The 27,441-nt window shown below is 39.8% G+C and overlaps 2 protein-coding genes across 2 annotated transcripts in view; both read right to left on the bottom strand.

Moving 5' to 3' along the window:
- myo15b (myosin XVB) overlaps positions 1-13,175 on the bottom strand; it is a 59,897-nt gene extending 46,722 nt beyond the window's left edge. Inside the window, exons 1-11 of the mRNA XM_055004348.1 lie at positions 10,925-13,175; positions 10,623-10,799; positions 7,302-7,366; positions 7,164-7,227; positions 5,265-5,374; positions 5,103-5,177; positions 3,475-3,568; positions 3,249-3,352; positions 3,101-3,164; positions 276-389; positions 16-177 (exon numbers count right to left, since the gene is read on the bottom strand). Coding sequence (XP_054860323.1) covers positions 16-177; positions 276-389; positions 3,101-3,164; positions 3,249-3,352; positions 3,475-3,568; positions 5,103-5,177; positions 5,265-5,374; positions 7,164-7,227; positions 7,302-7,366; positions 10,623-10,799; positions 10,925-13,129 — 3,234 coding nt within the window. The 5' untranslated portion in view covers positions 13,130-13,175. The remainder of the gene's footprint in view (positions 1-15; positions 178-275; positions 390-3,100; positions 3,165-3,248; positions 3,353-3,474; positions 3,569-5,102; positions 5,178-5,264; positions 5,375-7,163; positions 7,228-7,301; positions 7,367-10,622; positions 10,800-10,924) is intronic.
- Positions 13,176-15,234: 2,059 nt separating this feature from the next.
- Positions 15,235-27,441, bottom strand: part of llgl2 (LLGL scribble cell polarity complex component 2) — a 46,032-nt gene continuing 33,825 nt past the window's right edge. The window contains exons 15-27 of the mRNA XM_023289018.3: positions 27,131-27,226; positions 24,991-25,187; positions 24,474-24,621; positions 24,222-24,369; positions 23,940-24,056; positions 23,678-23,844; positions 21,668-21,932; positions 20,858-21,008; positions 20,743-20,768; positions 20,471-20,518; positions 20,055-20,097; positions 19,022-19,083; positions 15,235-18,902 (exon numbers count right to left, since the gene is read on the bottom strand). Coding sequence (XP_023144786.2) covers positions 19,044-19,083; positions 20,055-20,097; positions 20,471-20,518; positions 20,743-20,768; positions 20,858-21,008; positions 21,668-21,932; positions 23,678-23,844; positions 23,940-24,056; positions 24,222-24,369; positions 24,474-24,621; positions 24,991-25,187; positions 27,131-27,226 — 1,446 coding nt within the window. The 3' untranslated portion in view covers positions 15,235-18,902; positions 19,022-19,043. The remainder of the gene's footprint in view (positions 18,903-19,021; positions 19,084-20,054; positions 20,098-20,470; positions 20,519-20,742; positions 20,769-20,857; positions 21,009-21,667; positions 21,933-23,677; positions 23,845-23,939; positions 24,057-24,221; positions 24,370-24,473; positions 24,622-24,990; positions 25,188-27,130; positions 27,227-27,441) is intronic.

Raw genomic sequence — 27,441 nt, forward strand, 5'->3', positions numbered from 1 at the left:
TATATACATACACACCTCAAATGAGCTGAAGCAGATGTTGCCGAGCTGCAGAATCGAGGAGAGGATGGCCCAGATGGTAGAGATCTGATCACCATGGAGACCAATGGTCTCAAAGCACTGAACTAAAAGCTGGAAATCTCGTTTATCCTGCTTCCCCTTCAGCTCACAGGCACCACCCTACAGGCGTTGGAAAAATATATGTGAAATACACATAATTAGTGAAAAGCAAGAGAAAACATTAGAAAACAGAGATGGATGTACTCTGTGGGATGTACTTGGTTTAGGTAGTAATAAGTCTCAGCTCCCTGCAGGTAGAGCTCCTGCTTGTCCCAGTCATTCATGCCTGCCAGCAGCTCATAGAACACATGGTAGTTTCTCTCCTCATTCGCCTACACAGGAAATAAGACAAGGACGAGACAGTGACATTGGCTAAGTTCATGACATCTTTGTAGAATAGAACAATTATGTCAGAAACAAAAATCATAATGAAACACACTGCTAAAGTAGTGCCAGGCAAAGCCTGGTAGAAGAAGCCAGTGCCAGGTTGTTTTTCTTTGTATTCTTTTATTTGCCTCTTTCTCCTTTGAGAATAATATAAATGGAATTTTGGAGCATTTTGGGTGCAAACTTGAAGAGGGGATCCTGGCATTTAGTTAGTCTGGACTGTCTGCTGGTGCCATATCCAGAACCATAATACTAGCATGGCTAAAAAATGAAGATTGAAAAGTTTTATAGAAACCATCGATCAAGCTGAGAAACATTAACCTAGGGGTCATTCAGTTTCTAAGATGCAAAACCAGCAAATGCAATCAACCACAAACGGAACATGTATATACATGCGAACATCGTGTCCAGTGGCATGTGAGGTGCGCGATGAGGTAGCCGAAAACTCAGAGAAAACTGTGGTTTAAATTAGAGAGTTTTTTTCCCCACCTTCCAAGGAGGAAAAGTAAAGGACAGCAGACACCAGTCCTCGTACCACCTGTGACCGACACACCTGTTTTACCTGCGGCACAGATACTGGTAGAAGAGATGGGTAGACCTGAAATGTGTGCACTAATCGGTTCAAGAGGAGCTTAAAGACCATATGAATGAGCTGCTGCCACAACTGGACTCCATAAAACTCGACGTTAAAGAGCGTGCTGAAAAAGTGACAGGTATGGAGACAGCACTGTCTGGTCAATCCGACCAGATAAATAAACTTGAAGAGGAGTGTGGTGAGCTTTGAGATGTATGCAGCTCTCAAAAATCATCAATGATAATCGCTAATCATTAAAAGTGAGGGGACACTTGACAGACACCCTGGACAGGTCAGCAGTCTATCACAGGGCTACACACAGAGATAAACAACCACATTCACATTCACACCTATGGACAATTTTGAGTTACCAGTTAACCTCAGCATGTTTTTGGACTGTGGTAGGAAACCAGAGTACCCAGAGAAAACCCACACATGCACAGGGAGAACATGCAAACTCCATGCAGAAAGATCCTGGGAAGGTCGGGACACTAACCAAGGATCTTCTAGCTGCAAGGTGAAAGTGCTAACCACCAAGCCACTATGCAGCCCAGTGGAAGACATATTATTGTCAAATTATTTGCATATATTAGCTGTCTGAGACACACTTAGACTCTAAATGCGTCTTGATGATAGTTATATATATTTAGAGGAAGGTTAGAAATGCTTATGGCGGTGGGATTTGTATTTATGTGCAGAGCCATCTACCTGTCAAAATAAGGTTTGATCTAATAGTCTGACATTGAAGTTCTGTGGTTGAAAGTCCAGGTGAAACATCTCAAAGCAATACTCATAGGATCTGGTTACAGTAAGAGAAAGAAAAAACTGTACTATGGCAACATTATTCATGAAACTAAAAATAATAGTGAAAGCCTATGGAGTACTTTAAATCTTAACCTAAAGACATTGCAAGTCACTGAAATAATTATTTTACTAATAAAATTTTTAAGTTCAAGACGACTACACTGAATAATAACACTGATCTACCTGTGAAATTAATAAATCAGATTATGGAGAGTAAAGAACGTGTCTTTAATTTTAAGAATATTTCTGTATCAAGAGTTGAGCTAATGTTAATGACTGGTAAGAATAAGCCACCTGGGGTTGATTTTCTTGATGGAAGACTGCTCAAACCTATCAAACCTATCAAAAATAAATGGCCACAGGTATGGAAGGTAGCAAAAATTATACCAATATCAAAAACCAAAAAGCTGCGCATTTCTGAATCAAACAGTCGACCAATAAATTGATTACCAAGTTTGAGTAAAGTAATGGAGAAGATAGTTTCTGAACAAATTCAGCTGTATTTTTCAAATAATAACTTATTTTGCTGACTGCTAATAAGGAAAAATACTCAACAGCAACAGCCTTAACTCAAATGGTGGATGACTGGTATAATGATCTTAAACAAAAGAAGCTGACTGGAACTATTTTTCTTAACTTTTTTGCAGCTTTTGATATTCTTGATCATGAGTTGTTACTGGAAAAATTAAAATGTTATGGATTTTCTTCTACTGCTCTATTAACAATTAACAGTTACTTGACTGAGAGACAGCAAATTGTTTGTTTTAATGACCTTAAATCTATGAAACATGGAGTGCCTCAAGGAAGTTGCCTTGGGCCTCTTTTGCATTCTATTTTTACAAATGATTTTCCCTAAGTATTAAATAAAGCTCACATGGTAATGTATGCAGAGGATACCACAATTTATTTAGCAGAACCAACAATTGGGGACTTAAACATAAATTTACAGGAGGAAATGAGTCAGTTTTTGAGTGGATTAATAGTGATAAACTTATTTTGAATGTGTAGATGACCAATAGTATGTTAATTGAAACAAAACACATATTGTGCTCTAATCCAAAGCTTGACCTAGCCATTAATAATGAATCTATCATAAAAATGTAGCAATGTCTACTCAGTACTCCTGAGTCAGAAGACGAACATGTTAACGAGTATCACTGCTAGTGTGATCCCATTGCAATATAGACTCTAGTAATGTATTAAAACCTGATGATAGTTGCTTCTCCGGCAAATGTTACATCAAGTACTTCCATAGCACACCTCACTAAATGTTCTCACCTGAAAGACAACCCTGGACTTCTCAAGCAGATATTTGGACAATGAGGTCCCTATAACAACTCCACTGTCAACCAAGAGGAGAGACATTAGACAAATAAAAGAGAAACATCTGAAATTGTTCTCATACAATAGCGTACGGTGGACTCACTGGAGAATGTGGATGTGGAGGTACTTGCCAAAGCGGCTGGAGTTGTTGTTGAGGATGGTCTTGGCATTACCAAAACTCTCTAAGATGGGAAAAACCTCCATGGGCTGATTAAGGAAGACAAAGAAAGAAGTCAATCAGAGTTAAAAATGTTTGGAAGACTGAAAGGTGTACCTGATAATGCTTTGCATTGTTGCTAGCTGATTCTATGTTTTCTACAGTGAATTACCTGTCGGAGGTTGTCGTTTCTGCCCTGATACATGGAGCTAAGGTAGTGAACTATTAGCTTGGTAGCTTCAGTCTTCCCTGAACCACTCTGTCCACTACACAAGAAGCAAAGCATTGAACAAATTTACACTTAGCGCCATACGCAAAGACAGTCCAGTCAATCAGGGCAGTCCATCCAACAGCTGTTAAGACATTTTGCCTGGATATTTCAGAACATTCAGGGATTTACCCATGATTAGAATGTAGCCCCTCGGAATCATGAATTCCTGCACAAAACTTTAAGGCAATATATAAAATTTTTGCAGAGGCATAGTATTTCATCGTGGACCAAAGCAGATGACTGGTTAATTATTAGAGATGTGCTGGTAGCTTCGCTTTAAAAAAAAAAAAAAAAGAGACATTTAAAAATGTTACATACATAGCAGTTTCAAAATTATGTTTGGCAAGCATCTCTAAGTGATGGAGTTTTTTTTTTTTTTTTTTTTTTTTTTTAGTGAAATGCCATGCTCTTAGAGGTACAGCAGAAACCTTTATACATTGGTTGTCAGTCCACAAAATGTGCTGTAGTGTATGTTTAGTGTTTAAGGTTTGCTGGCATTATTCTAGATTTTTCTCATTGTCACAAAACGTAATGACAAAAATGTCTTAACCTGCCTCCCAATATTTTCCAACTTCCCTATAGTCCGTGACTCTCAGTTCTAAGTCTATTGGTTCTTACTGAAGACATAAGTCTTCTACACCCTGTTAATTAAGTATGCCAGTCCATAAGCATTGAAGCACACTTACTACGGTAATTTACACATGACTGCCTCACATATAGAAGGTGTTTTCTTTAATCATAAAAGTAACTACCAGATTTAGACTTAGACTGACTTTATTAGTCCCAGGAGGGAAATTCAGTTGTTACAGCAGCATGGATATTCAACAAAGGGGTAAACAATAAGAAAACACAGAATAGTAGGGTAGAGTATGATGTGAAGGTAAAATAAAACAAAATAAGTTTAAAATATAGAAAATATACTATGGAAAAAATCTACAGCATATACAAAAATGATACAGAAATGTGCAAATGAACAGAATGTGCAAATGAGAAGATGCTTAGATGTGCAAATTACATAAGTAGGTGCAGATAAGGTGACAGATATAATGAATGACATTTAGAATGTAAAGAGTCCAGTATGTAAAGTAGTTTCATCAGCAGGTAAAGTGATAAGTTACAATGAAAATTAATTTTATTTTATCGGAGGTGATTCAAATCCAGGCCATTGTTTGTAGAAATATATTATCTGTCACTGTTACTGATCAACACACTCATGTGCACACATGGCAACCCTAAATTCCCCAAAAGATATTATTAACCCCAGTTTAACCAGTTTAGTGCTCTAGAGAGTAGCTAAGGTAGCGGAGCAGTGCTTGTGATAATTTACTGTTTGCCTAAAAAAAAAAAAAAAAAAAAAAGAATTCTGCAGATGTGATCTTATTGTTTAAATAATTTTTTTGTATAGTTGATAAATAACAATCATTTTTACCCAAAAGAGTCAATCTTTTGGGTAAAAACTGTAAAAAATAAAGTCTTTTTTTGGTCAAAACAAATAATAAAATAGCTGATAGTGGTGTTTGTGTCAGTACCTTATGATGATGCACTGTTCCTGTGTGGAGGCCTGAGAAAGGCTGAAGGCTGAGTCCGCTATGGCGTACACATGGCTGAAGGAGAAAACAGCAGAACGTCAAGCTGCAATGACACATGCTGCCACTTGTAAGAAGAGAGAGGTGAAAGAAGTGTGTACTCACGGTGGGTTTCTCTGCTGCTCTTTGCCCTGGTATTTCTGTCTCAGCTCTTCTGTGTAAATGTTAAGGGGCTTGAAGGGGTTAATGGACAGTAGCATGTTTCCAATGTAAGTCTGTTAGAAATAAAAGATGACACAGACATTTGCTGTGTAAGTACACTGAAATAAATCATTTATCTTTGAAATAAAACAAAACTCTCATTTGTGTTATTTGGCTCATAGGTAAGTGTTTGCAGAAATGAAGCTGGTGGAAAGTTGATTATTTTGTTAACACCCACTAAAATGAGAAATTGCCCTAAAACTCACACATAAATAAGTAGATACTGCACTCTGCCACTGGATAACCTTCATCTAATGTTCAGGGAATTTGCATGCAGCAGCTAATGACAAACTCTGAGCTGTCTGATTAATTTTAGGTTAGTTGAGATAATGAACTTGAAACTTTGATTATTATTCACAATCCATAGCTTATAGAAATCTTGTTGCTGCGTTTGGCAAAGTTTCGATCTGTCCTGATATTATTGATATTTTATACTGAGATCAATTTTTTAAAAATCCTTTAAAAAAAAAAAAAAAAAGTACAGAAATGGGTCTCAAAAATTCTGGGACAAAGTTTTATGGACTAATGAGACAAACATGAACCTTGCCCAAAGTGATGGAAAGGCTAAAGTTTGGAGAAAGAAAGGATCTGCTCATGATCCCAAACATACAAGTTCATCTGTGAAACACAGTGGAGGTAATGTCATGGCTTGGGCTTGCATGGTTTCTTCTGGGAGGGACTCAGTAATCTTCACTGATGATGGAACACATGACGGCAGCAGCAAAATGAACTCAGAAGTCTACAGAAACATTTTGTCTGCCAATTTGAAGAAAGATGGAACCAAGCTGACTGGGAGATCCTTCATCATGCAGCAATATAATGACCTAAAACACACTGCCAAAACAGCACAGGAGTTCATCAGGGGTAATAAGTGGAAGGTTTAAGACTGGCCAAGTTTCCAGACTTAAATCCAATAGAGGTGCATTTTACCTGTTTTCCACGTACCATGTTTTCTCCATTTGTGGATAAAGGCTCTCACTGTGGTTCTCTGGAGTCCCAAAGTCTTAACAATGACTTTGTAACCCTCCATACTGAAAAATGTCAAGGCCTTTGTTTCACATCTGTTCTTGAACCGCTTTAGAACGTGGCATCATCTGCAGCTTTTTGAGACCCTTTACTGACTTCACAATGCCAGACAGATTTCATTTAGTGATGTTTAGATTCAGCAAGCAGTCAATATGTGATTGTAGCTGCTGAAATTGAACTAAATTGGCAAATTAATTTGGTCATTTGGTAGATTGGTTGCTGAGAGGGCAATTACTTTTTCACATAGGGCAAGATGGGCTGGACAGTATTCCTCCTTCAATAAATAAAATCATCATTTAAAAACTCAATTTTGTGTTTTCTATTGTGTAACCATTTGTTCTTTTGTTGTCATCCGGTTACCCTAGACAGCTGGGTCGTAACACCCTTGTTACTTAAGCAGAACAGACACACGCCTGTATCATTGTGTCTGGGTTTAAGCAATTGAAGAGTGACACAACATTGCCACCACCAGGTCAAATGTGAAATTGTAACATTATCCTCTATAATTTTTATCTACCAGACTGCTATTCATTCAAAAGCTTACGCTATTACATATACATAAAGGAAAAACAAAATACATAAGATAGGACATTATTGAAGACAAATAGTTTGAGGAATACCAGGAAGTTGAGTGTCTAATTGAAAAAGATTCGTGACTTGCACAGGGTGTAAGATGATCCCAGTATGCATTTCAGAGTTATAATGCTAAGTAATAGTATTGTTTTAAATAATGTGTCTTGCATATAAAACAAGGGTCTGGGCAGTGATGAAACTTACATAAATACAGTCACGATGAAACCTCTTCTTCAGGTTCAGAAGCACAGAGCTCTCGCACACCTCTCTAAAAACATTAAACAAACAGGTTGAAACTGTGCACAGTTGTAGTATAAATGCTGCATATGTGTCTGAACTCACTCCAACTGGGAGAGATCCTCCACCTCATCCACCTCTACAGCTCTTTTGCTGCCAGGCATCACCACCTAAAAAGGCAGATCTTGAGCAGATACGAAAACAGGAGCCATGTTTGGGTGTTCCCCACCCAAACCTCCCAACTTAATCCTTACCTTCTTCTCAGCATCAAAATCTGGACTGGCAAATGCTGAATTAAATTAGCTTTTCAAAAGTACATAAATGTTCTCCAGAGCTCTTCGTGGTTTAAGGTCAGTTTTGTTGCTAATCGTCATGTCTGTTCAAAAGCTTTCCACAGCACGTAATCAATCTACTTGCAGCAATGGAGCAGTCTGATAGCTGATATACTGCAATCTCTTTGCAGCAAGCTGCTGTGTGTTGTATGCTCTATTGTATCTGCACAGACTAGGAAATAAATAAACCAGCAGCAGGTCTTTTATGCTGTATTGCTTTGTGTGCACCATACGCAATGAAGCAGAACTGATATGTGGACATTCGATCGTCAGACAACCACAGATATACCTTCCTGAACTTTTCTAAGGTAAACTTTGTCACCTTGTGATTAATGCACAGATGAGCTAAAACACCATGACCACCACAGGCGAAGATAATTAACAATTATCTCGCAACAACAGTGTTGTCAAAATCTGGGATATATACTCGTGGAAACAATTATTAGACCAACCTTGTTTTCTTCAATTTATTGTTTATTTTAATGCCTGGTACAACTAAAGGTACATTTGTTTGGACAAATATAATGATCACAACAAAAATAGCTCAGAAGAGTTTAATTTCAGAGCTGATATCTGGCCATTTTAAATGGTTTTCTTGATAATAGCCAAAATCGCTTAAGTTCTTACATAAATAGTTATGGCATTGCACTGCCAAAAACAGTGTTTTTAGGCATTCCATGTTTTCTTTTCTGTCTGTTTTAGTCACATGATACACACAGGAATTAGTACTTGATTGCACAACCATTGTTTCTGATGACTGCAGCCATACTCTCCACCAGCTTCTGACATTGTTCTGTTGTCACAGCAGCCCATTCCTGTTGCACAAATTCAAACTAATTTGCTTTGTATTTGGGCTTGTGGTTCTCCATTTTTCTTTTGATGATTTTCCACAGGTTTTCAGTTGGATTTAGATCTGGTGATGGAGCAGGCCGAGGCATGGTTCCAATGTTCTGGTTCTCCATCCAGGGTTTAACTGATCTTGCCGTGTGGCAAGGGGCATTGTCTTGTTGGAAAATCCAGTCATTCAAGGCAGGAAAGAGATTTCCAGCTGATGAAAGATGACTGTTTTCAAGAGTAGCCCTATACATGACCTGGTTCACACAATTGCATTTGTCCTGTTCCATCCACACTGAAACAACCCCAGAAAGTCAATGATCCATCCTATGTGTTACTGTAAGGAAAAGACAGTCTGGTTTGTAGGATTCTCCAGGCTTCCTCCTAGCCAGTAAGTTAGCTGGAGTGGGCATCAACTGAAAATTGGATTAATCACTGAAGAGAACCTTAGCTCAACCATCAACAGTTCAATAATTGTGATCCCCAGCAAAGAGTAACCAGGCTTTCCTCTGCCTTTCGTTGATGAAGGGCCCTGTGTGACATCAGACCAGCTTCAAGAAGTCTGTTTCCAACTGTCCTTTCTGAACAAGTAACATTTCTGGACAGTGTCCACTCATTTTTAAGATCCCTGGAGTCTGACGACGATTCCTGACACAGGAACAGATGAGTGCATGCTCCTCTCGTGGGGTAGAAAGAGGTTTCTTGCCGCGACCAGCTAGCAATTTGGTAATCCCATGTTCAGCTTGTTTTTTCTTGGTGTAATGAATGGCTGCCTTGGAGATCTTCAGTTTTTTCGCTACCTGTCTCTCAGTCATGCCAATTTCCAGCGGTGCCAAAATGGCTGCCTTTATGGCTTCACATAATTCTTTTGTTTTAGGTATTGTGTGAGAGATGACAACTTCTGAGTTATGCTACAGCTTGAATGTAAGCAGGAAACCACTCTAAGGCTTCACATGTGTAGTGCGGACTATGATATGAAATGGCCTCTTCTATACCCTGGGAATACAAGTAAGCTTAAGCATGTCAAATAGGACATAAAGTATTATGTAACCAGCTGCATTTTTTGTCGTGTTCATTGTGTGTTTCAAGTAATATACTTTTAGTGGTACCAGGTATTAAAATGAACAAGAAATTGAAGAAAAAAAGAAAAGACCTAATCATTATGGCCTGATGACTATGTTTGGGGCACCTCGAACATGACAAGACTTGTCAGCTGTGTATCTACCAACAGTGGTACATGGATGGGCAAACACTGAAGCAGTGGCAGGGAGTTGGAAATTAGCTGGGACAAATCTGAACTTGAAGCACTTCAAGGAACTTGTTCTGTTAAAATCTTGATACCTGACACCACAAGATGACTTCAGAGGTCTTGGAAAGCCATCCCTCAATGTTTCAGATATGTCTTAGTGGAATGTGAAGGACCAACATCTTATTAGGTAGGCATGGTTATCTTAGGTGGGCTTTGAATAGATTTGTTATGTGCAAACTTTTGCCCTGCTTTGAAATGACTTCATGAATGGCACAGAACTGATTCCTCATTCTGTTCTTTGGTCCACTTTGTTTTAGTGGTATTTCTAAAACCAACTGATGAATTATATCTATTTGCTCTGAAATTTTGCAGTCCACAGAGAATGAAATAGTGACATCAGTAACCGGTTTCCCACATCTTGGATTTTGGACATCTTGCCATGAAGCACATTCATATTCTTAGGTGGATAAATTGGAAAACCCCTATTTCCAGAAATGGCAAGGCTCTATAGAGTTGTTCACAAAGGACATGAAGTGAATCAGAGCAGGTGCAATTGCATGTGAAGACAATGCGAAAATGTTGGTGGATCCAAATGTGCTTGAGGTGATTCGAATATAGGTGAGGATGTGTCCATGCAAATTTATATTTCAAAATAAGGAAATGACTCAATTATCCTAATGTTGCATGGCTCCACCTTGTAAAGGTACCTGTCACCCAAGCACACGCACACACACCCACCCACAGTAGTTGTGTATGCTGCCAGACAACTACACTGGCTTTTGTGGAGAGACGCCCAAAAAAAAAAATAAATAAATAAAATAAATCAAATAAACATTACCAGAAAAAACTGGAGTAAGTTCTGACATCAATCAGACGTCCCAAAACTGTATGTGACTGCTGTCAGTATGTTCTCTCTTTTAACAGTTGACATTTTGTAGTGTGTAATGATTACTGGAGCATCTAAAGGTCGCTGTCCTGACTTTGGACTATACTGAAATAGAGTATCAATACCTGTGTGTTGAGTAGTCGATTCTCTAGCATTTCCTGAGTGGGATCGTCTGATTCCCATGGCCCCCTGCCATTGTGAGCTGGAATTGTCCTGGCTTGGCCTTCATCATCATATACTGTCCACTTGGTGAGCTTCTCCACTGTCTGATGTGGCAGCAGATTCTCAGCACGCAGCCAGTCCTGTACCATACATAGCACAGGACAGGTGACTGAGCTCAATAGAAGCATTAGATTATCATCCTGTTTCATAACTGTAATTTCATGCTAGTATTTTCATGAAGAATCACACAAAATTCAACACATACCTGAGGGTTTCCACTCATTTGTGGCTTCCCAGTCCAGTGTACCTCTGGTTGGGTGGCAGTATATATACCCCCCTCACCCATTAGCTGGGCCACTTCCCTGTCTGCTTCTTCTTCATACAATGACCGAACACCTGGCATTGCTGCACTTGCCTCCCCATTTGGAAAAGGCTGAGTGGTGGACCTGGGTATCCCTGATGCAACTTCTCTCTCTGGTTCTGGTCCCTTGGTCCGTGTTGGTCCACTGCCTATTGTTCCCCCAGAGAAGGACATTTTGTTCAGGTTGATCTGGGAGGGGTTCAGCTTCCCTCTCGCAGCTTGTAGAATACTGACTCCATCTTGATCACCCAGGCCAGTTCTCCAGTTTCTATCCTCAGTGGTGGATGATCCTTCTGGTATACCACTGGACCCCAGGCTCCTATCTGCCACATCTCCACTTGATGTTAATGCTCCTGGCATGGGCTTCTTAATGGACTTCAGGAGACTGAGATCTGGTTTTACAGGGAGTACAAGCTTAGCACCTGGCTTTGGGGGTTTGGGCTCTGAGGTATTTGGTTCTCCTGGTGGACTTGATGGGGTAGAAGGTCCGGGAACTGCCTGAGGTGCCTCAGCCATCTTTGCTTTGCCCAGTTTATTCATTCTGGGAAGTACCACAGCATATTTGGCCTCTATCTCTTTATCCCCAGCTAAGGCTACTTCTTCTGCACCCTTCCCTGCCTGAGGACTTTGTTTCTCTTTAACCATTTTTTCTTCTGGGCTCTTGTTTTTCTTGTTGGTTGGGCTGGTTTTACTGGCAACTCTCATGGCCATTCTCTGCTTGAAGATACTGCCCTTAGGTTTTCTGGGGCTTTGTTTTTGTTTTATGGTTCGAACTGAGAGCCATCGAGATATTCCTATAGCTTTAGTCCAAGCAGAAAGTTTCTTTTTCAAGTTTACCCCTCTTGGCATTTTCTTTTGAATCCAACCAGACACTCTGCGAAGAGTTGTCATGCCTTTTCTTCGTGATATCAAACAATCCTTAGATTTGGTGGATCTCTCATCAGCATACTCAATCACTGATGTCTCTTCATCAGGCTTTGCCAACATCTTTTTTGCTCTGTGTCGGAGAGATGTCATCTTGACGTTCCCTAAGAGTGAGCTCTGTGGGTGTTCTTTGATGACACTTTCAGCATCCTGCTGGCCCTCAGGCTCAACAATGGTTTTGAGGTCTTTACCTTTGGCTTTAAGAAGCATTATTCGGTTCTGGTCTTTAATGGCTTTGGTCAGTATTGGTTTATCTTCCTCTTCGTCCTCCTCTGGATCAGCTGCCATAGGAGAATCTCCCTCTTTGATATTTTTTGTTTTCTTTATTAACTGAGTCTTTCCTTTAGCAGTGTCGACCTTGGTGAAGGAAAGACCTTTCAGTGGTTGAACCCCATCTGGTGCAGAACCAGGTTTGTCACTTTTTGGTGGCTTCTTTTTGTTCTTCTTTTCTTCCTTGGCTTTTTGTTTGGCTTCCTTTTCTAACTTCTGTTTCTCTTCCTTGAGCCTTTGTTTTTCTGCCTTCTCAGCCTCTTTATCTGCCTTTGTTTTTTTAAACATCTTGCTTTTCGGCCCTTTTTCCGCCTTGGAGAGACGTGGATTGTGTCTGCGTCGTCTGCAGATTTTATCAGTCGTTGGCTTTTCACACGTGTCCTCCTGGGTTATCTCCTTGTCTTCACTCCCATAATGATCACTAATGATGGCATCAAGCACTTGTACATCCTTTTTGTTTTTTTCTTTTTCTTCTTCACTAGATGCAACCGGTTTGCTCTCAGAATCACTTCTGCTGATTTTGGCTTCCTCTTTGCCTGACTCGATTGCTGACTGTTCTGTATCTATTTGACTATCCGATGCCTCAGCCTCCTCACAGCTTTCCTCACTCCCTTGCGTCTCAAATGGCTCTTCATGACTACGACACTCCTCCTCCTTCTCGTCATCACTACTTTCCTCTTCTTTCTCCTCCACTGAGCTTCCTGCATCGTTTTCTGATTGTTCCTCTGCACTTTCTGTCACTTTGTCACTGTCCTCATTTTCAGGCTTGCTAAGGAGCTTGTTGTTGATCCTCCTTTGTTTAGCTGGGGGTGCTTTTGGAGGATGTTCAGTGGTCTTGTTTATGATCCCTATAGTCTTACGACCTTTGTTGGTTTGAGGTTGTGATCTATCATTTGAAATTTTTCCATTTCCCATTTGTTTGTGTGGATTCTTTTGATTGGAACCTTTGTTTCTGCCGTGGCCTGTTGTATTCCTTTCATTACTTCTCACTTCATCTGTCTTTCCAGACTTGAGAGTTGGTGAATTCCCTCTTCTTTGTTTCCCATTAGGCACTTGAGAGGGAGGCTGACACGCTTTGGAACTATTCTGTCTAACATTTTTCTGTTGATTCACCGTTTTTGTTGCCTCTTCCCTCTGCTTTGTTGCATAAGTTCTACCTTGGGACTTAAGCGGGGGCATGACTATCAATTCTTCAGAGTTGAAATCTCCTACAGAGTAAAAAACAGTCTACAGTCATGTGAGATTCCATTTGGAAAATGAAAAAAGGGACAGATTTCAGGGGTTTAGAAAATTAAAATGTACCATTGACACACTTTGATAAACAAGCTAACCTCTAAATAATGAACAATTAAGGATTGTTGAGGTTGAGTAACATGTCTGTCAAACTTAATGAAACCAAGTCCTTAGCTCAGTCTATCAGCATTTAGACTGGGTTTCACACTTAAAGTCTCTGATCCTTGTGGTCAGGCTAAAGACACCCAGGTCAACTGCAGTTTAGCCACAACTGACCTAAATTTTTACCTGTCGCTAACTTTTTAAGCCCATACAAATCTCTATGGAGAGAAACTTGAATATAATGCAATAATGCAAACACACAGTGAAACAACCATTCCCCTTTTACCTTTGTCACAGCAAACAACGACTTTTATCTGCAGTTTAGATCTATACCACAGTGAAAGGTTATCTTTAGAGCAGCCTAAATGTGGTTGTATAGCCTGAGCTCCCAGGGGGGAAAGCAGTGAGAGTACATTTCAGTGTAATATAGCTTACCGGGCTTCTCAGGTGAAAGCCAGGCATGGCTGGGGGGCTGCAGAGCACTCCGGCTTGTCCTCAAGAGCTGGTATCACTGATACGAACATTGATCCATGTTCACGAGGAGAGCTGGAGGGCAGTTACACACCAATATTCCACCCGCTAACATAATACAGAGGGCACACAGCCATATATGCAATACACACCCAACAAAGGTTTATGCGCGCATGCAATGATGACAAAGGTGAGCTGCTGTGTGCACACACATACACACACAGTGACTTTTAAATTATTCAGTTCTATCTGGCCAGTCATAGAGTTCTGCTGCCTTTCATATGGCCAGCTGCTGAATGCTTGGGAGGAAAGGTGAGAGGTGCTGCTTGGAATGATCAACAATAGGTGCTGATAGAGAAGAGGGGGAGAAAGAGAGAAGAGAGAGAAAGAGGACTCATTACCAACATCTGAAAGCAGGCCTTAAGTTGTTATTGTTTTGGCTCTGTCTTCTGTTAGTATTCGTAATAGTACAGTGACAGAGATGTTAAGCGTTGACTTTTAGCTTTATTTTGACAATTGAAACACTTACCTCAGGTAAACAGTTCAGAGTTTGACACAGCCAGACTTTCTCTGTGTAAGTGGGCTCGACATAAACTAAAGCCCCAGTTAGAGATCACAGATATCATGGAGGCGGTTATCAATTTTATTAATTCTGTCAGACTTTCTACTTCTGTGTGTGCTCACATGAAAGGAGGCGGTTAACGCACCATGTGACTCTTCTTCTACTATAAATGAGCCAACCATGCCGCTGCTTCAGTCAATAGATTGTTTTAATGGAGAGCTAAAAGAATATAAAAATTTATGATGGTAAAAAGTTCTCCTACTGCAAATGATGCAAGACAGGCATGCTGGTAAAAAACTGATATGATTATTTTACAAATTGTTTTAGAGCTGTTTAATTTTCATATATATTTAAACATGATATTGTATTGGAGTGCATTCATGTCTGATACTGTCCTATAATACAGGATATTACTAATTTTTGGTCAAATCAAAGTTAAATTAATGTTAATGATTGAATATTCTCTGAATAAATAGCAATGTAATAATCAATTTTCTAATCAGCGTCAGTGCCAGCAGTGTAAAATAGTCTTGGCAGCAAATCGTCTTGAGAACTGTTGACGGTTATGCTGTTGAATGGACAGCTAGTTTTAACCTGCATGTCTTTCATGTCTTACTTCTTGAGTTACAATCAAAACCTCAGACACAACCACTCATTTAAGGGCTTTTCTTTATTCTTACCATTTCCCCCCAAAAACAACAAACAGCTATGAAATAAGGCCTATGGCATTATGTAGTAAACAAAAAGTAATATGATTGAAATTTTCAAAGTTGTTGAATTTTTTAATCTGCATTTCTTCAAGTAACGATGGGCTGGTGTTTCTATTTACTTTGTGAACTGGTTCTTGACATAATATGGATTGCTACAGTTGTAGAATAAGGCTGCTCAGTGTATACCAACTGTTCTCCAGCACAGCACAACTGCTGCTTAACTTTTGGCCTGTTAACTAAAAACCATTCCAGGAGACAAAGTCATCAAGCTAATAAACCGACTGCCAACAGTATGCAAAGCTGCCAAGACCAATAGTTGCTACTATTACTATATCCTAATATTTAAAACAAGTGTCGTTTCCTTGCACTTTTTTGTTTACAATTCCATATTTTTTATTTAACAGTGACGTCAAAAGGTTTGTTGTACACTGTACAAACTAGAAAAAAATAAAGGAGAAAAAGTGCGTCCAAGCTTTCGACTGCTACTGTGACTGATTTATGTAATGCTGCTTAGCGCATATTTCAAAGATTGTGTATTTAGTGGAAAAAAATGTATTGCCACACCAAGTAAATGCAATAAAGTAAATAGTATGTCTAACAACATTGAATAATTTAACAGTAATTAAATACCGATGTCAATAGACTAATAAACGTATGTCACATCTCTGGAACAAACTACTGAATTTGATGTTCCATTTAAGAATAAGTATCTCAACGTTTGTGTGTTTATTTTGATCATTTTTGATTGGTCATATATGCAGAAGAGGGGATTAAACTTGTACGCTGTTAATCTGATGTAGATTTAAAAACATTTAAAAAGTTTTGAAGGCTGCACTTAAACTCAGAGGTTTCTTTTCCAATCCAGCACCATGGAATACGACAAAAAAAAAAAAAGCAAGATGTGTTACTCCACTATAGTCTATACTTTTCGCTCCTGTTTCTATTTTAGGGATGGGCCCTCATCAGGTATTATCTCAAACAAACATGCTACACCAGAATGAGTGCATCTAGCAGTAATTTTCTATCAGAAGAAACAATTTTGCAAAACTCAAACTATCAAACTGTGACCTGAAGGGAAAAAAAAAAGGACCACTCATTAATCCTAACCTGAGGCTCCCAGGGATCCAGCCTTGTGGGATCCAGCCACCATTATAAAGCCCATTTAACATCTTCAAGCTGCAAATGGCAGACTCATCTTGCATGGTCATCTACTGACAGAGCAGCCGCTGTTAGCTTCTGAGGTCTCAGCCAGGTCGTTAGGCAGCTCAGGTTGCAAAGGAGTCATCGTGGCTCGAGGCAATTAGCAGACAAAGCGACTCATTCTATAATGGATGATAAAAACTCTTGGCTGTGCATGTATGACAACTGATGCCTCCTTTATCCACTTCAGAGACGGACCGGCCATTGCGGCTCACAAAGACCAAGATTATAGCTGGGCTTCTGGAAGAAGAAGAGAGACTGAAAAAGAGCATGGAGCTTTGGAATATCATTAGTCAGGCTAAAATGCAGGGTAGAGAGTCTAAACGTTATGCTTTCTTTTCCATTTCAGTGCAGCATACAGAGGTGGAAAAACTGCCATACTCTCAAGAATTTCTTTGCAGCACAGCAGAGATAAATTACGTAGAAAACCATAAGCTTATAAAATAGATGCCAGTGTGGCAAGAAAATAAAACCAGACATTCATTTTTGGGAAAGACATGTAATAATTATCCTGTAGTGTGAAGCTACTTGCAAACAAAAACATTTAGGGCAATCAGTTCACTACAAAAATATATTCTACACTGATGCTAAAATACCCAGCATACTGAGACAGTACCAAAATATTTCCTTGTGTGGTCTAAATAGCAGCCAACCCCAATTAAAACAGGCCCCAGGTACAGAGTCACATACATACTCTTTCTCTCTCTCTCTCTCTATATATATATATATATTAAAAAAATTTCACTACAATAGTTTACAATTACATTCCTAAATTACATTATTCATTGCTGGCATAAAAACAGGTTTACAAAAAACATTGTTTAAAAAAAACAAAGAAAATACAAAAGCCAACCCCCCCCCAAAACTTACAGCATTGTGAGCTCTGCAGTAGTGCAGAAGTACCTATGGCCGGTTTATCTTAGAGTGGATTGTGGCGACTGGGCTGTGCTAGCAGTGTACAGGGGCACAATACAGTGTGTAATGCTAGTAAAAAATTAGTACATAACAACAACAAAAGTTAACATCAGTGTGATTCAAACATACAAAAAACAACTTCCTTGTCTTGTTTTTCTGTCTGGGGCATCACCAACGATTTTCCCTTGATTGTTCATCTGAATGAGTAGCTCATTTAAGTCAAAATTTAAAGAAAAAAAAGAAAGATAAAATGTCAGCTTTTAAGAGTAAAGTTTGACTGGAAGGCAAAGTTATGACGAGTCAAAAATTACAATACCAGTAAGCAAAACATAGTTGAGTAGGAAGTATGGGATTAAATAAATATTGAAAACCTGCATGCATGTAAAAATTATGAGCAGAGTTAAAATTAAAATAAAAAATTAGGTCAAAATATTTAAATACAAGCAATGACTTAACATGCTTTATGGAAGGTACATGAGTCCTAAAAAAATGACATAACACAATGCTTAAATTAATAACTTTGAATTTTTATCATGTTTGACTAAAAACTATGAGGTAAAATTAAGGTACTAAGTCAAAATTACTAAAAAATTTTACTTACTGTTTAATGATTTTAAAGTTCAAAAACAATGAAGCAAAAAAAAATTGATCTTTTTGTCTGAATCGATCACTTGGGATTAACTTAACTCAAAAAGACAGTGTATTAGTGTATAACATTTTGATTTCACCTCAACTTTAATCTAGTATCTCATAATTTGTACTGAGAGTGAGTAGTTTAGATTTTTTAAGTCACTCTTACCTTTTCATCTATTTTTTCATTTAATGGCAGAAATGGGCCTCTGTACGTTAAATGTGAGGTTTCAGAAAACAGGCACGAACCACATCACAGAATTTCTCTCTGGGGATTAATAAAGTCAGTCTATCACCTTTAAACAACAAAACATTTTCATCAACATTATTTAAAGCATTCCCTGCATTTCTTCCAGCTTAATGTCCACATGAGGAGATGAAGACTGGTGAGATGCCCCACAGAGGATGGTGATTGTACAAATCGTTCCCAGGCTGGTGGTAATGAAGGCTTTCAGAATGATGAGGGTATTTAATTCTGCTTCAACAAGAGGCATCTATGGCAGTCATAGGATGCTGGCTTAATGAAGTATGGCATTAGTCCAATGTCAGGAATGTGCTTCATGTAGCTTTGTGTTAAATGGGATGCGTGACCATGCTGTGGCGACAGTGTGGTCCTTATAGGCACAGGTGGCGTCTCCTCCTTCAAACTGTCTGCTCCACAAGTCTTCAGCAGCTTCGTGGAGCTCCAGAGAGCGCTACTACCAAGAGCCCTTTAGTGTCTCTCTATGGGGTGGGGTGGGGTGGGGTGGGGTGGGGGTAGTCGCACACAGAGGCGAGGGGTCAGTAGTGGTTATGTTAGCTGAGCAGCTGGCAAACGCTGCTGCAGGACTACAGTATGCTTCATACACATCAACATCTCCGTTCTCTGAGGAGAGAGCAGAACAACAAAATGAAGAAACAGATACTAGGATTCCTAGACTATTGATGGGATGTCATGTTTTAGTACCAAAGGGGGGGAAAAAAGTTCCACTACTTTAGTCTCACCTCTGCCGACACCGGATGCCCCTCAAGCTACAGCACTCTTCACATTATTCTCCAGGAATGACCTGAAGCAAATGGAAAGCAGCTTGCATCAACATCACTGCTTAGTGTAGTACCAATGGTGGCCTGGTCAACATTTACCACTTAAGAGCTTTTAAAGTCTGCATCACCCACCCAGAGCAAAGCACAAATACACATTTTAATGTATATTAGCATCTGATCAATATTCAGTTCCTTGATGTAGCTATAAAACCAAAACAAAGAGCTAAATATGAAAAAGGTAACACCTCCAAGATGCATATTGCATCCAAAGAGGATCATCCAAATCGGGACTCAACCGGTCACACTTTTGCTTAGTGCAGGTGGACTGGGAAAGCTTGACAGCACCATAATTTATCAAGCCATCTGTGTGATCCTTCTTAAAAGCAGATTATAATCCACATTAAGATCATTCACAAAATAAGATCATATTGCCCACCAATTGTCGCATTGAGTTCCTACTGTGGGGCCTGTATTTTTTATTGTAGTAAATCAAAACTGTTAGTTTTTGATAAAACATCCCAGTAAAAACTCCCTGTTCAGCTTAAATGCTATGTTGTACAACTTAAAATTCTTTTATAATGTAAGTGATATTGCATAAGGATGAACTGACATCTGTTGTAAAGTGCACTGAACGTCTAAATAAGTTAAAGTCAATTCTTAAGTATGTTTGTAAGCACATTCATACATATGTTTGCAGACATGTCTTGTAAGCAAATCTGTGAGCTTGTGAGAACATACATGTCCAAGCATGTTTGTTGATAAGACTAAGTGACTCCATAAGTTCATCTACATGTGCAGAAGGAAATTTGTGAGCAAGTAAAATTATCCGTCAGCAATCTAAACATTTTGTATTTCCACAGGCTGTAAACATTTCTAGCTTTTTATTGAGTCAAAAACATCAGACCCCTCCCTGTACATTTTAAATAACCTGAAAACATTATGGTCTTCTGCTTCTAGAAAAAAAAAACCGAGTCGATGTGTCACAGTTACTTACGTCTGGTCTCCTTCTAGTGACTTCTGAATCTCCTGAAGTACTTCTGCAACAGAACAACACAACTTGAACTAAGCAGTGATCTCAACATAATACTCTACATTTTTTTTACATGACACCTGCAACAGCAGCTCAGTCACATGAGTATACAGCTTGCTGAGATCAAAGGGAAGTTGGACAAATCATGCAATGGATGATGTTTGGTACACACTGCTGTGTGACAGTTCACCTGCTGATGTGGGTGTGTCTAATGACAATGTGAGCAGAAAGCTGACATACCAGATAAGAGAGACAGCCCACAATGCAATTACAATTGAAGCAGGACTTTAGTGGACCAAATACAGTGACATGTGGGCTCCCTGTAGCACTTCTCAGCTACAAGTTTCAGTACATTCACTCTCTCTCTCTTGAGTACTCACTCTCGTCATTCAGCAAAGCATGCTCCATAACACGTCTAGCTGCACTTTCTGTAACACGCAGGCAGATGACACGTAAAGTCAGCCACAAAGAAAGTATGTGTGTAAAAACAGACATACAGCACATTAGCACAAGCACAGAGTTAAACAACATCAAACATAACACGACATCTGGATGTCCAGTGTTTCCTCAGCCAATGGCACATGCATGCTTACGTATAATGCTGGTTTTTATTATTACAGAGTCTCTTTGAAGCCTCTGACAGACTTTTTACCTGCATCCTCACTGTCTTGTCTGGTCCTAGAAGGACAGAGAAGACATAAAAGGCATAAGTTCTCTTGAAAACTCAAAGATGAAGATCGAAAGAAGAACACTCAAGCTGTGTATACCTATGAGTGGACGAAGCTCCATCAGGCTGTGACCGACGTTGGCTGGAGGAGCCAGAATGAAGAGGAGCCTCCACCAGACAGCGAGGCTCGACTAGGTAGCAGGTGGACAGTGAGAACCGTTCAAACTCTGATGGAGAGATCAGGTAGAAACCTGGAGGAGGAAACGGCACATGGGGGCTTTGTGAGAGCTGCAATCAAAGCAGTGATAAACAGACAAAACACAGGTACAGTGGGTACATGCTAGCAGTAATGGATAAGACTATACAACCATGACAACGTTGTATAAAATGAGGGAGGACACTCCAACAGCAGGAAGCATGAAGGAGATTCAAGTTGTGCTGCTAATGATTGTTATTGGATGCTTTGCAAATGGGGTGAGCTATTGAAAAAATACAAGTAGCAAAGCAGACCTAAAAAAAAATCCAATTGGAATGACTGTGAGACACAAAACGCAACAAGGACTCAATTGATCAGAAATGTTTAGTGCTGCACGCCCATCCCTAAACCTCCTGAAGCATCCTAAAGTACTAACCTCTAAGCAGGGACATTTTTGGGGAGGACAGTAATTTCCCCCTGTGTGTGTTTGCTTGTAGTGAAATCTTTATGAGGATATCTAGAGGCTTACACTTGTGGATAGTGGCGACAATATTTGAAATTTAACAAACTATGTCTGGTCCTCACCTCTTCACAGGGATATTTGAGGCCTAAGATATAACCCATTGGTTTTGATGATAAAGTCTACAGGGATATGCACTGCATGGCATAATGTCTGTTCAGGGTGTATGGATGTGTGTGTGAGCATGTTTTTACCCTGGCCGTGCTTTGTGAAAACACAGGAGGCGATGCCGCTGACGTCCTCTCGGCGGATGCAAGGATACTGAACCTGCATCTTGACATGTGGCAGCGACACCACATGTACATCGCCCTGATTTGTCAGAACCACAAGGCCGCTCTCACCATAGTCCTCCGTCCGACTGCTGCAGAACCAGGCCACGCCTACCCTCCGTACTCGGGAGCCATCCACAGCTGTCAGCTTCAACTTCATTTTAGCACTCACCTTTGGCAGGGTGAAAACCTGAACACACAGCAATACAGCAGTTGAAAACCATTACAAAATCTTTCGCCTTAAAAATATTTGAATGCAGGGTTTCCATGTCTTACAACAATTTGAGTTTACTGATTTATAACATAAAATTTTTTTTTAACCTGTGGAAGGTGAAGCAAGTTCTGCAGCTCAGCAAATTATTAAGGTACAATGTCAACTGCAAGTAACACATTTTGCGTAAATATTCAATATAAGCACAAGATTGCGATTTATTTATAATTTTATCAAGGTGGAAAAGCCTCTGGAACAACATCTGAACCAGTGGCTGAGGATCCTCAAAAAGGAAAGTGGTCATTAAATAAGAAAACAGTAAGATCCTTAAACCCCATAGAAATACATTGAAACGCATAGTAATGAAGCTATATTCTTCAACATTTCCCCCTATAAGTGCATTAGAAAACCTTTTTTAAATTATTCGTACCTGTGTCCATCTGTGCTACAAATACAAAAAAAATGGCAGCATAAGTGTTTTTGCGAAAAATAAAACGAGTATGCTTTTGTCGCTGATTAAATAAAGGCTTAACGAAAATTTGCATTGTAGCCTTGTGCTTACGGATTTGAAAAATTTCAGCGGTTCTGTATTTGCGCTTAGCATATACTTGAAGTGTTGTAAAGGAAATCAAAAATTTCCCTTGTGGATAATAAAGGTATAATACAGTAAAAAGCCATTTTATTTTTATTCAAGTATACAAACTTGGAGGTGTAAAATAAAAGCTGCTACTATTCCTCTAGTCCCCTCTCGACTAGACAGCCTCCCTGCTTTACAAGGTATTAAGAATTTATCCAGTGTTTATGTAGCAAGAGAGGAACTGATAGTTGTCCAACACAAAACTGTATAATCTGCCTTTGTGTAAGACCCCTCACTGCTTCCAGGTGAGCAGTTCAGAATGAGCAGCTGCCTCACAGTCCATCAGGTTTATTTACAATCTAGAGCTTCTTTTGTTGACTGTAAAATGTCTCAACCAAGAGAAAAGCACATCAAATGTTCTATTGTTGGCTGCAAGAGTGAACAAACAAGTCTCCATGCACTCCATACATATATTGTTTTTTAATATAGCTCTATTCCCAATACAACATTTCTCGTTTACAGCTTTTTCTGTTTCTAGTGTCAGACACTAAAATAAGCATAAAATAATGACTGAAACACCACCTGTTAAGACTACAGGTGAACCAGTACTCATTTCAGAGGCATTTCCACTGCTGCTTTGTTCCACCACTAAAATACTGATTTTATAGCAGCAATGCTGTCTGACAAACTCACACACGAGTTAAAAAAAACAGATGTGCTCAGAAATATTCACAAGTAAAATGGTCACTCAGAGCAAAAGTTCGAAGCGATAGAAACTCGTGGTCCCTTGCCTCCGGTCAACTGTATTTCTCTGCTCTGTCAATAACAGGTGCAGAGAGTCTTCCTCCTCAGCTGCAATTAAAGTGACAGACTAAAACAGTCCATTTAGAACAGGGCTATAACCAGAGGTTGTACACTCATGGTGAAATGAACCATCTTTACAGCCCCCATCATGTGGAGGTCATGCGAGACTTTCATTATATTTCCTAAAAAGGGGAAGGATATGATACCTTTAACAAATTCAGGCTACAAGCAACCCATTAGCAACTCATACTGCAACAATACCACTGATCACATTCAAAAAGAATGTCGGATGTTGTGAAGCCAAAGTGACAGTCGTGTGTGTGGGTGTGGGTGTGACTCTGACCTTGAACTGTTCCTCAGATATGACCAGGAGCTGGTGTGAGCCCTGCATGTCAGGCGAGCGAGCCAGGTCATGGGCCACCTCCAGTGGCTCAGGTAGAGGAGCCCCATGACCATCCAACACCACGATACCGACAACAGGGGCACGGTGCATCAGCTGGATCTCCTTGGCTGGGATAATGGAGGCAAACAGAAGGGAGATAACATTACAAGAGGACAGAGGTGGGAGGATATTCCACCCAAATATCAAAAATCCTGTTTCACACCTGGCTGTGCGGTGACAGGTTCATCCGCTCTGTGCTCAACAGGAGGAAGGCGGAGCATGTATGCAAAAACACAGCCACCATTGGTTCCTGCCCATAGGGAGGGTGTATTATGTGAACCTACAAGAAAATGAAGAGACATGTCAGAAAATGCTTTCACATACACTAAAACGGGAAATAATCAGTTTTTCTATACAGTTCTATTGTGATATAGTTATTGATCTATGGATAGGACCTTTTAGTGCAGTTTACTGGCAAAGTCCAGTGTTTAACAGGGAAACTCACTGTCTGAGAGGAAGGTATCAGCAAAGTAGAGCGTCCGTACAAGGCCGGTGAAGGAGTCATCTGAGGAGCGAGCTTCAATTTTCCTTTGGACGGGAGCCAGCTCCATCTCTGCAAGTTCAGCCTCTAAACGAGCATTAGCCTCCTGGAGCTGTTTAAGGAGAGGAGAGTCAAGACAAGGAGAAGTAAGAAAAACATGCAACAACCTAGAAGAATGTGGGCAATTCCTCCCTAGAGCAGTACTCCTGATACCACCTTGGCAGTGTTGTTGACGTGATGTTTTCTTAGAGAGACTCTGCTGCGTCTGATTCTCCTAAAGGACTGTCGGAGGGATTTCTTTATACTCTTTACTCTTGACAGAGGACCTTCCATGGCCAGCTGGTCACTGGGGTTTAGTGTGCACCTACAATTTGGAAAACACTGAATTAGCACATACAGTGATAAATAGAAATATACACAAATACTGTGTTCACCCCTAATATGTATTATATTTTGACCATGAAAATGACTTCTTATGCACAACGGTCTTAACAGGACTATGACTTAAGCAGCTGTCAGAGGCTATTAGCTGAGGAAATGGCATGTGACATAAAAAATGTATCCAAACCAACTGAAAAAATCTGTGTGGACTAAATTAGTCACAGTAGAAGGAAAATGGCACATGTAACTATGCAACTGCTATAACCTGAAGCAGAGAATCCTGGAGAGAACAAACACAGTGATTGTTCTATTTACAAATAAAGCTTTATTCTCAGTCTCTGGGTCTCCTTACTTGATGAGGACGGTGTTCTTCTGCTGATAATCATATAACCCAAAGCCGTGGCTGGTGCCAAATGCTACCAGCTTCCACTCTGAGTGCAGTGTGAGGGCAGTGACCACAGCAGGAGGTTGGCACTGGACCAGAGCAAAGGGCTGGAAGCCTGGAGGAAACAACACTGGCTCCTCACGCACATCGAGTCGAGTGTGACCCTAGTGGGCAAGAAAAACATCATAATTCCAGTGTTTGACGGTACAGTGCACAACAAATAATGATACAAAGGATGTACCAGGACAATCAGCGCTATTAGATTTGACAGCTATCAGGAAATATCATGTATAGCATTAAAACTGTGATAGTGTAAGTGCAAGTATTTATCTCATACCATGTCAACACTAAGCCATTAAATTTGTAAATGCAGCTTTTTCCCTCTGTTTTAGGTCCTCTTTCTAGAGTAAAGCAGAGTCTATGTAAAATCTAAAAACATCAGCTTCACACTGTCGTGAAAAGGTAGCTTTGTAGAAATCATGTCACACACAGTCAGGTCCATAAATATTTGGACATTGATACAATTTTCAGCATTTCTGCTCTGTACACCACCACAATGGATTTGAAATAAAACATGCAGGATGTGCTTTAAGTGCAGACTTCCAGTTTTAATTTGAAGGTATTTACACTTAAATCAGGTGAACAGAATAAGAATTACATGCATTTTATGTGCCCTCCACCTTTTCTAAGCGACCAAAAGTAATTGGACAAACTACCATAATCATAAATCAAATTGTCACTTTCAACATTTGGTTGTAAATCCTTTGCAGTCAATGACAGCCTGAAGTCTGGAACCCATAAACATCTCCATACGCTGGGTTTCATTCCTGGTGATGCTGTGCCTGTACTGCTGCTGTCTTCAGTTCCTGCTTGTTCTTGGGGCATTTTCCTTCAGTTTTGTCTTCAGCAAGTGAAATGCAGTTCAGTTGGATTCAGGTCAGGTGATTGACTTGCCCACTGCACAACATTCCACTTCTTTGCCTTAAAAAAAACTCTTCTGCAGGGTCATTGTTCATCTGCATTGTGAAGTACCATCCAATGAGTTCTGATGTAGTTATCTGAATATGAGTGGAAAATATTGCCTGAAACACTTTAGAATTCATCACATTACCAGTAAACATAGAAGAGCCAGTTCCACTAGCAGCCACACATTCCAATGCCATTATACTACCACCACCATGCTTCACTGATGAGCTGGCATGCTTTGGATCTTGAGCAGTTCTTTCCCTTCTCCATGCTCTCTTCCCATCATTGTGGTACAAGTTGATCTTTGTCTCATCTATTCAATTCAATTTTATTTATATAGCGCCAACTACAGTCAAATTGTCTCAAGACGCTTTACAGAACCCATATGCCTGAACCCCCAGAGTAAGCCCAAAGGCAACAGTGGGAAAGGAAAACACCCCTTTAACAGGGAAAAAAATCCTTGAGCAGAACCTGGCTCTTTATGTGGGGAGACCCATCTGCCTGCTGGCCGGCGGGTCAGGGGTGCGCTGATGTAATTTATTAATTTTGGCTTCTTTCTTATTGTAATTATTGTTATACGTTTAGTCAAAGGTATTAGTCATAGATATCAATCCGTCAATCCTTCCGTGTCTGGGCCAGGTGAGGTTTCCTGTGTTGAGTCAAATTAAGCCGTCCATAGAATGTTGTTCCAGAACTGCACAGGCTCTGTTAGATGTTTTGTTGACTAACTCTAATCTGGCCGTCCTGTTTTTGAGGCTCACCAATGGTTTACATCCTGTGGTTAACCCTCTGTATTCACTCTGGTGAAGTCTTCTCTTAAATGTTGACTTTGACACAGATACGCCTACCTCGTGGACAGTCTTCTTGATCTTGCCAACTATTGTGAAGGCGTTTTCTTGACCAGAGAAAAGATTCTTCTGTCATCCACCACACTTGTTTTCTGTGGTCTTCCGGGTCTTTTGGTGTTGCTGAGTTCCCCAGTGTATTCTTTTTTTTTAAAGAATGTACCAAACAGTTAATCTGGCCACACATAATGTTTTTCTGCACCTCTGTTTTTTTGCAGAAACAAGCTGAATTGCTGAGTGTGGATGAAGACAAGAATAAACATAATCCCAATAACCAGTCCAGTATTGGCATTTACCTTCCATCGGAATCCCTCTTGGCCCTGTAGCAAGTCTACAACTTTAGCCTCCACTGTCTGTTCTGCTGCCTCATCATTCAGCTCCAGCACCAGGATCTACAAAGACACACCAACACTGTGAATAAATACAGTTATGTTCATAATAATAGCAGTGCGTTTAAAAAGGTGAGTAAACCTCAAAATTCTTCAAATAAATTGTATGTTAATGAACACAAATGCATTGGGGACACTGCACATTCTATTTCAAAGCAAGAAAATTGGAAAAAGTAATTGAATTTGATAATATTTTACAGAAAGTCAAGAAATATGTT

This window comes from Amphiprion ocellaris, chromosome 18 (assembly GCF_022539595.1).
Source record: "Amphiprion ocellaris isolate individual 3 ecotype Okinawa chromosome 18, ASM2253959v1, whole genome shotgun sequence".
Classification (NCBI taxonomy): domain Eukaryota; kingdom Metazoa; phylum Chordata; class Actinopteri; family Pomacentridae; genus Amphiprion; species Amphiprion ocellaris.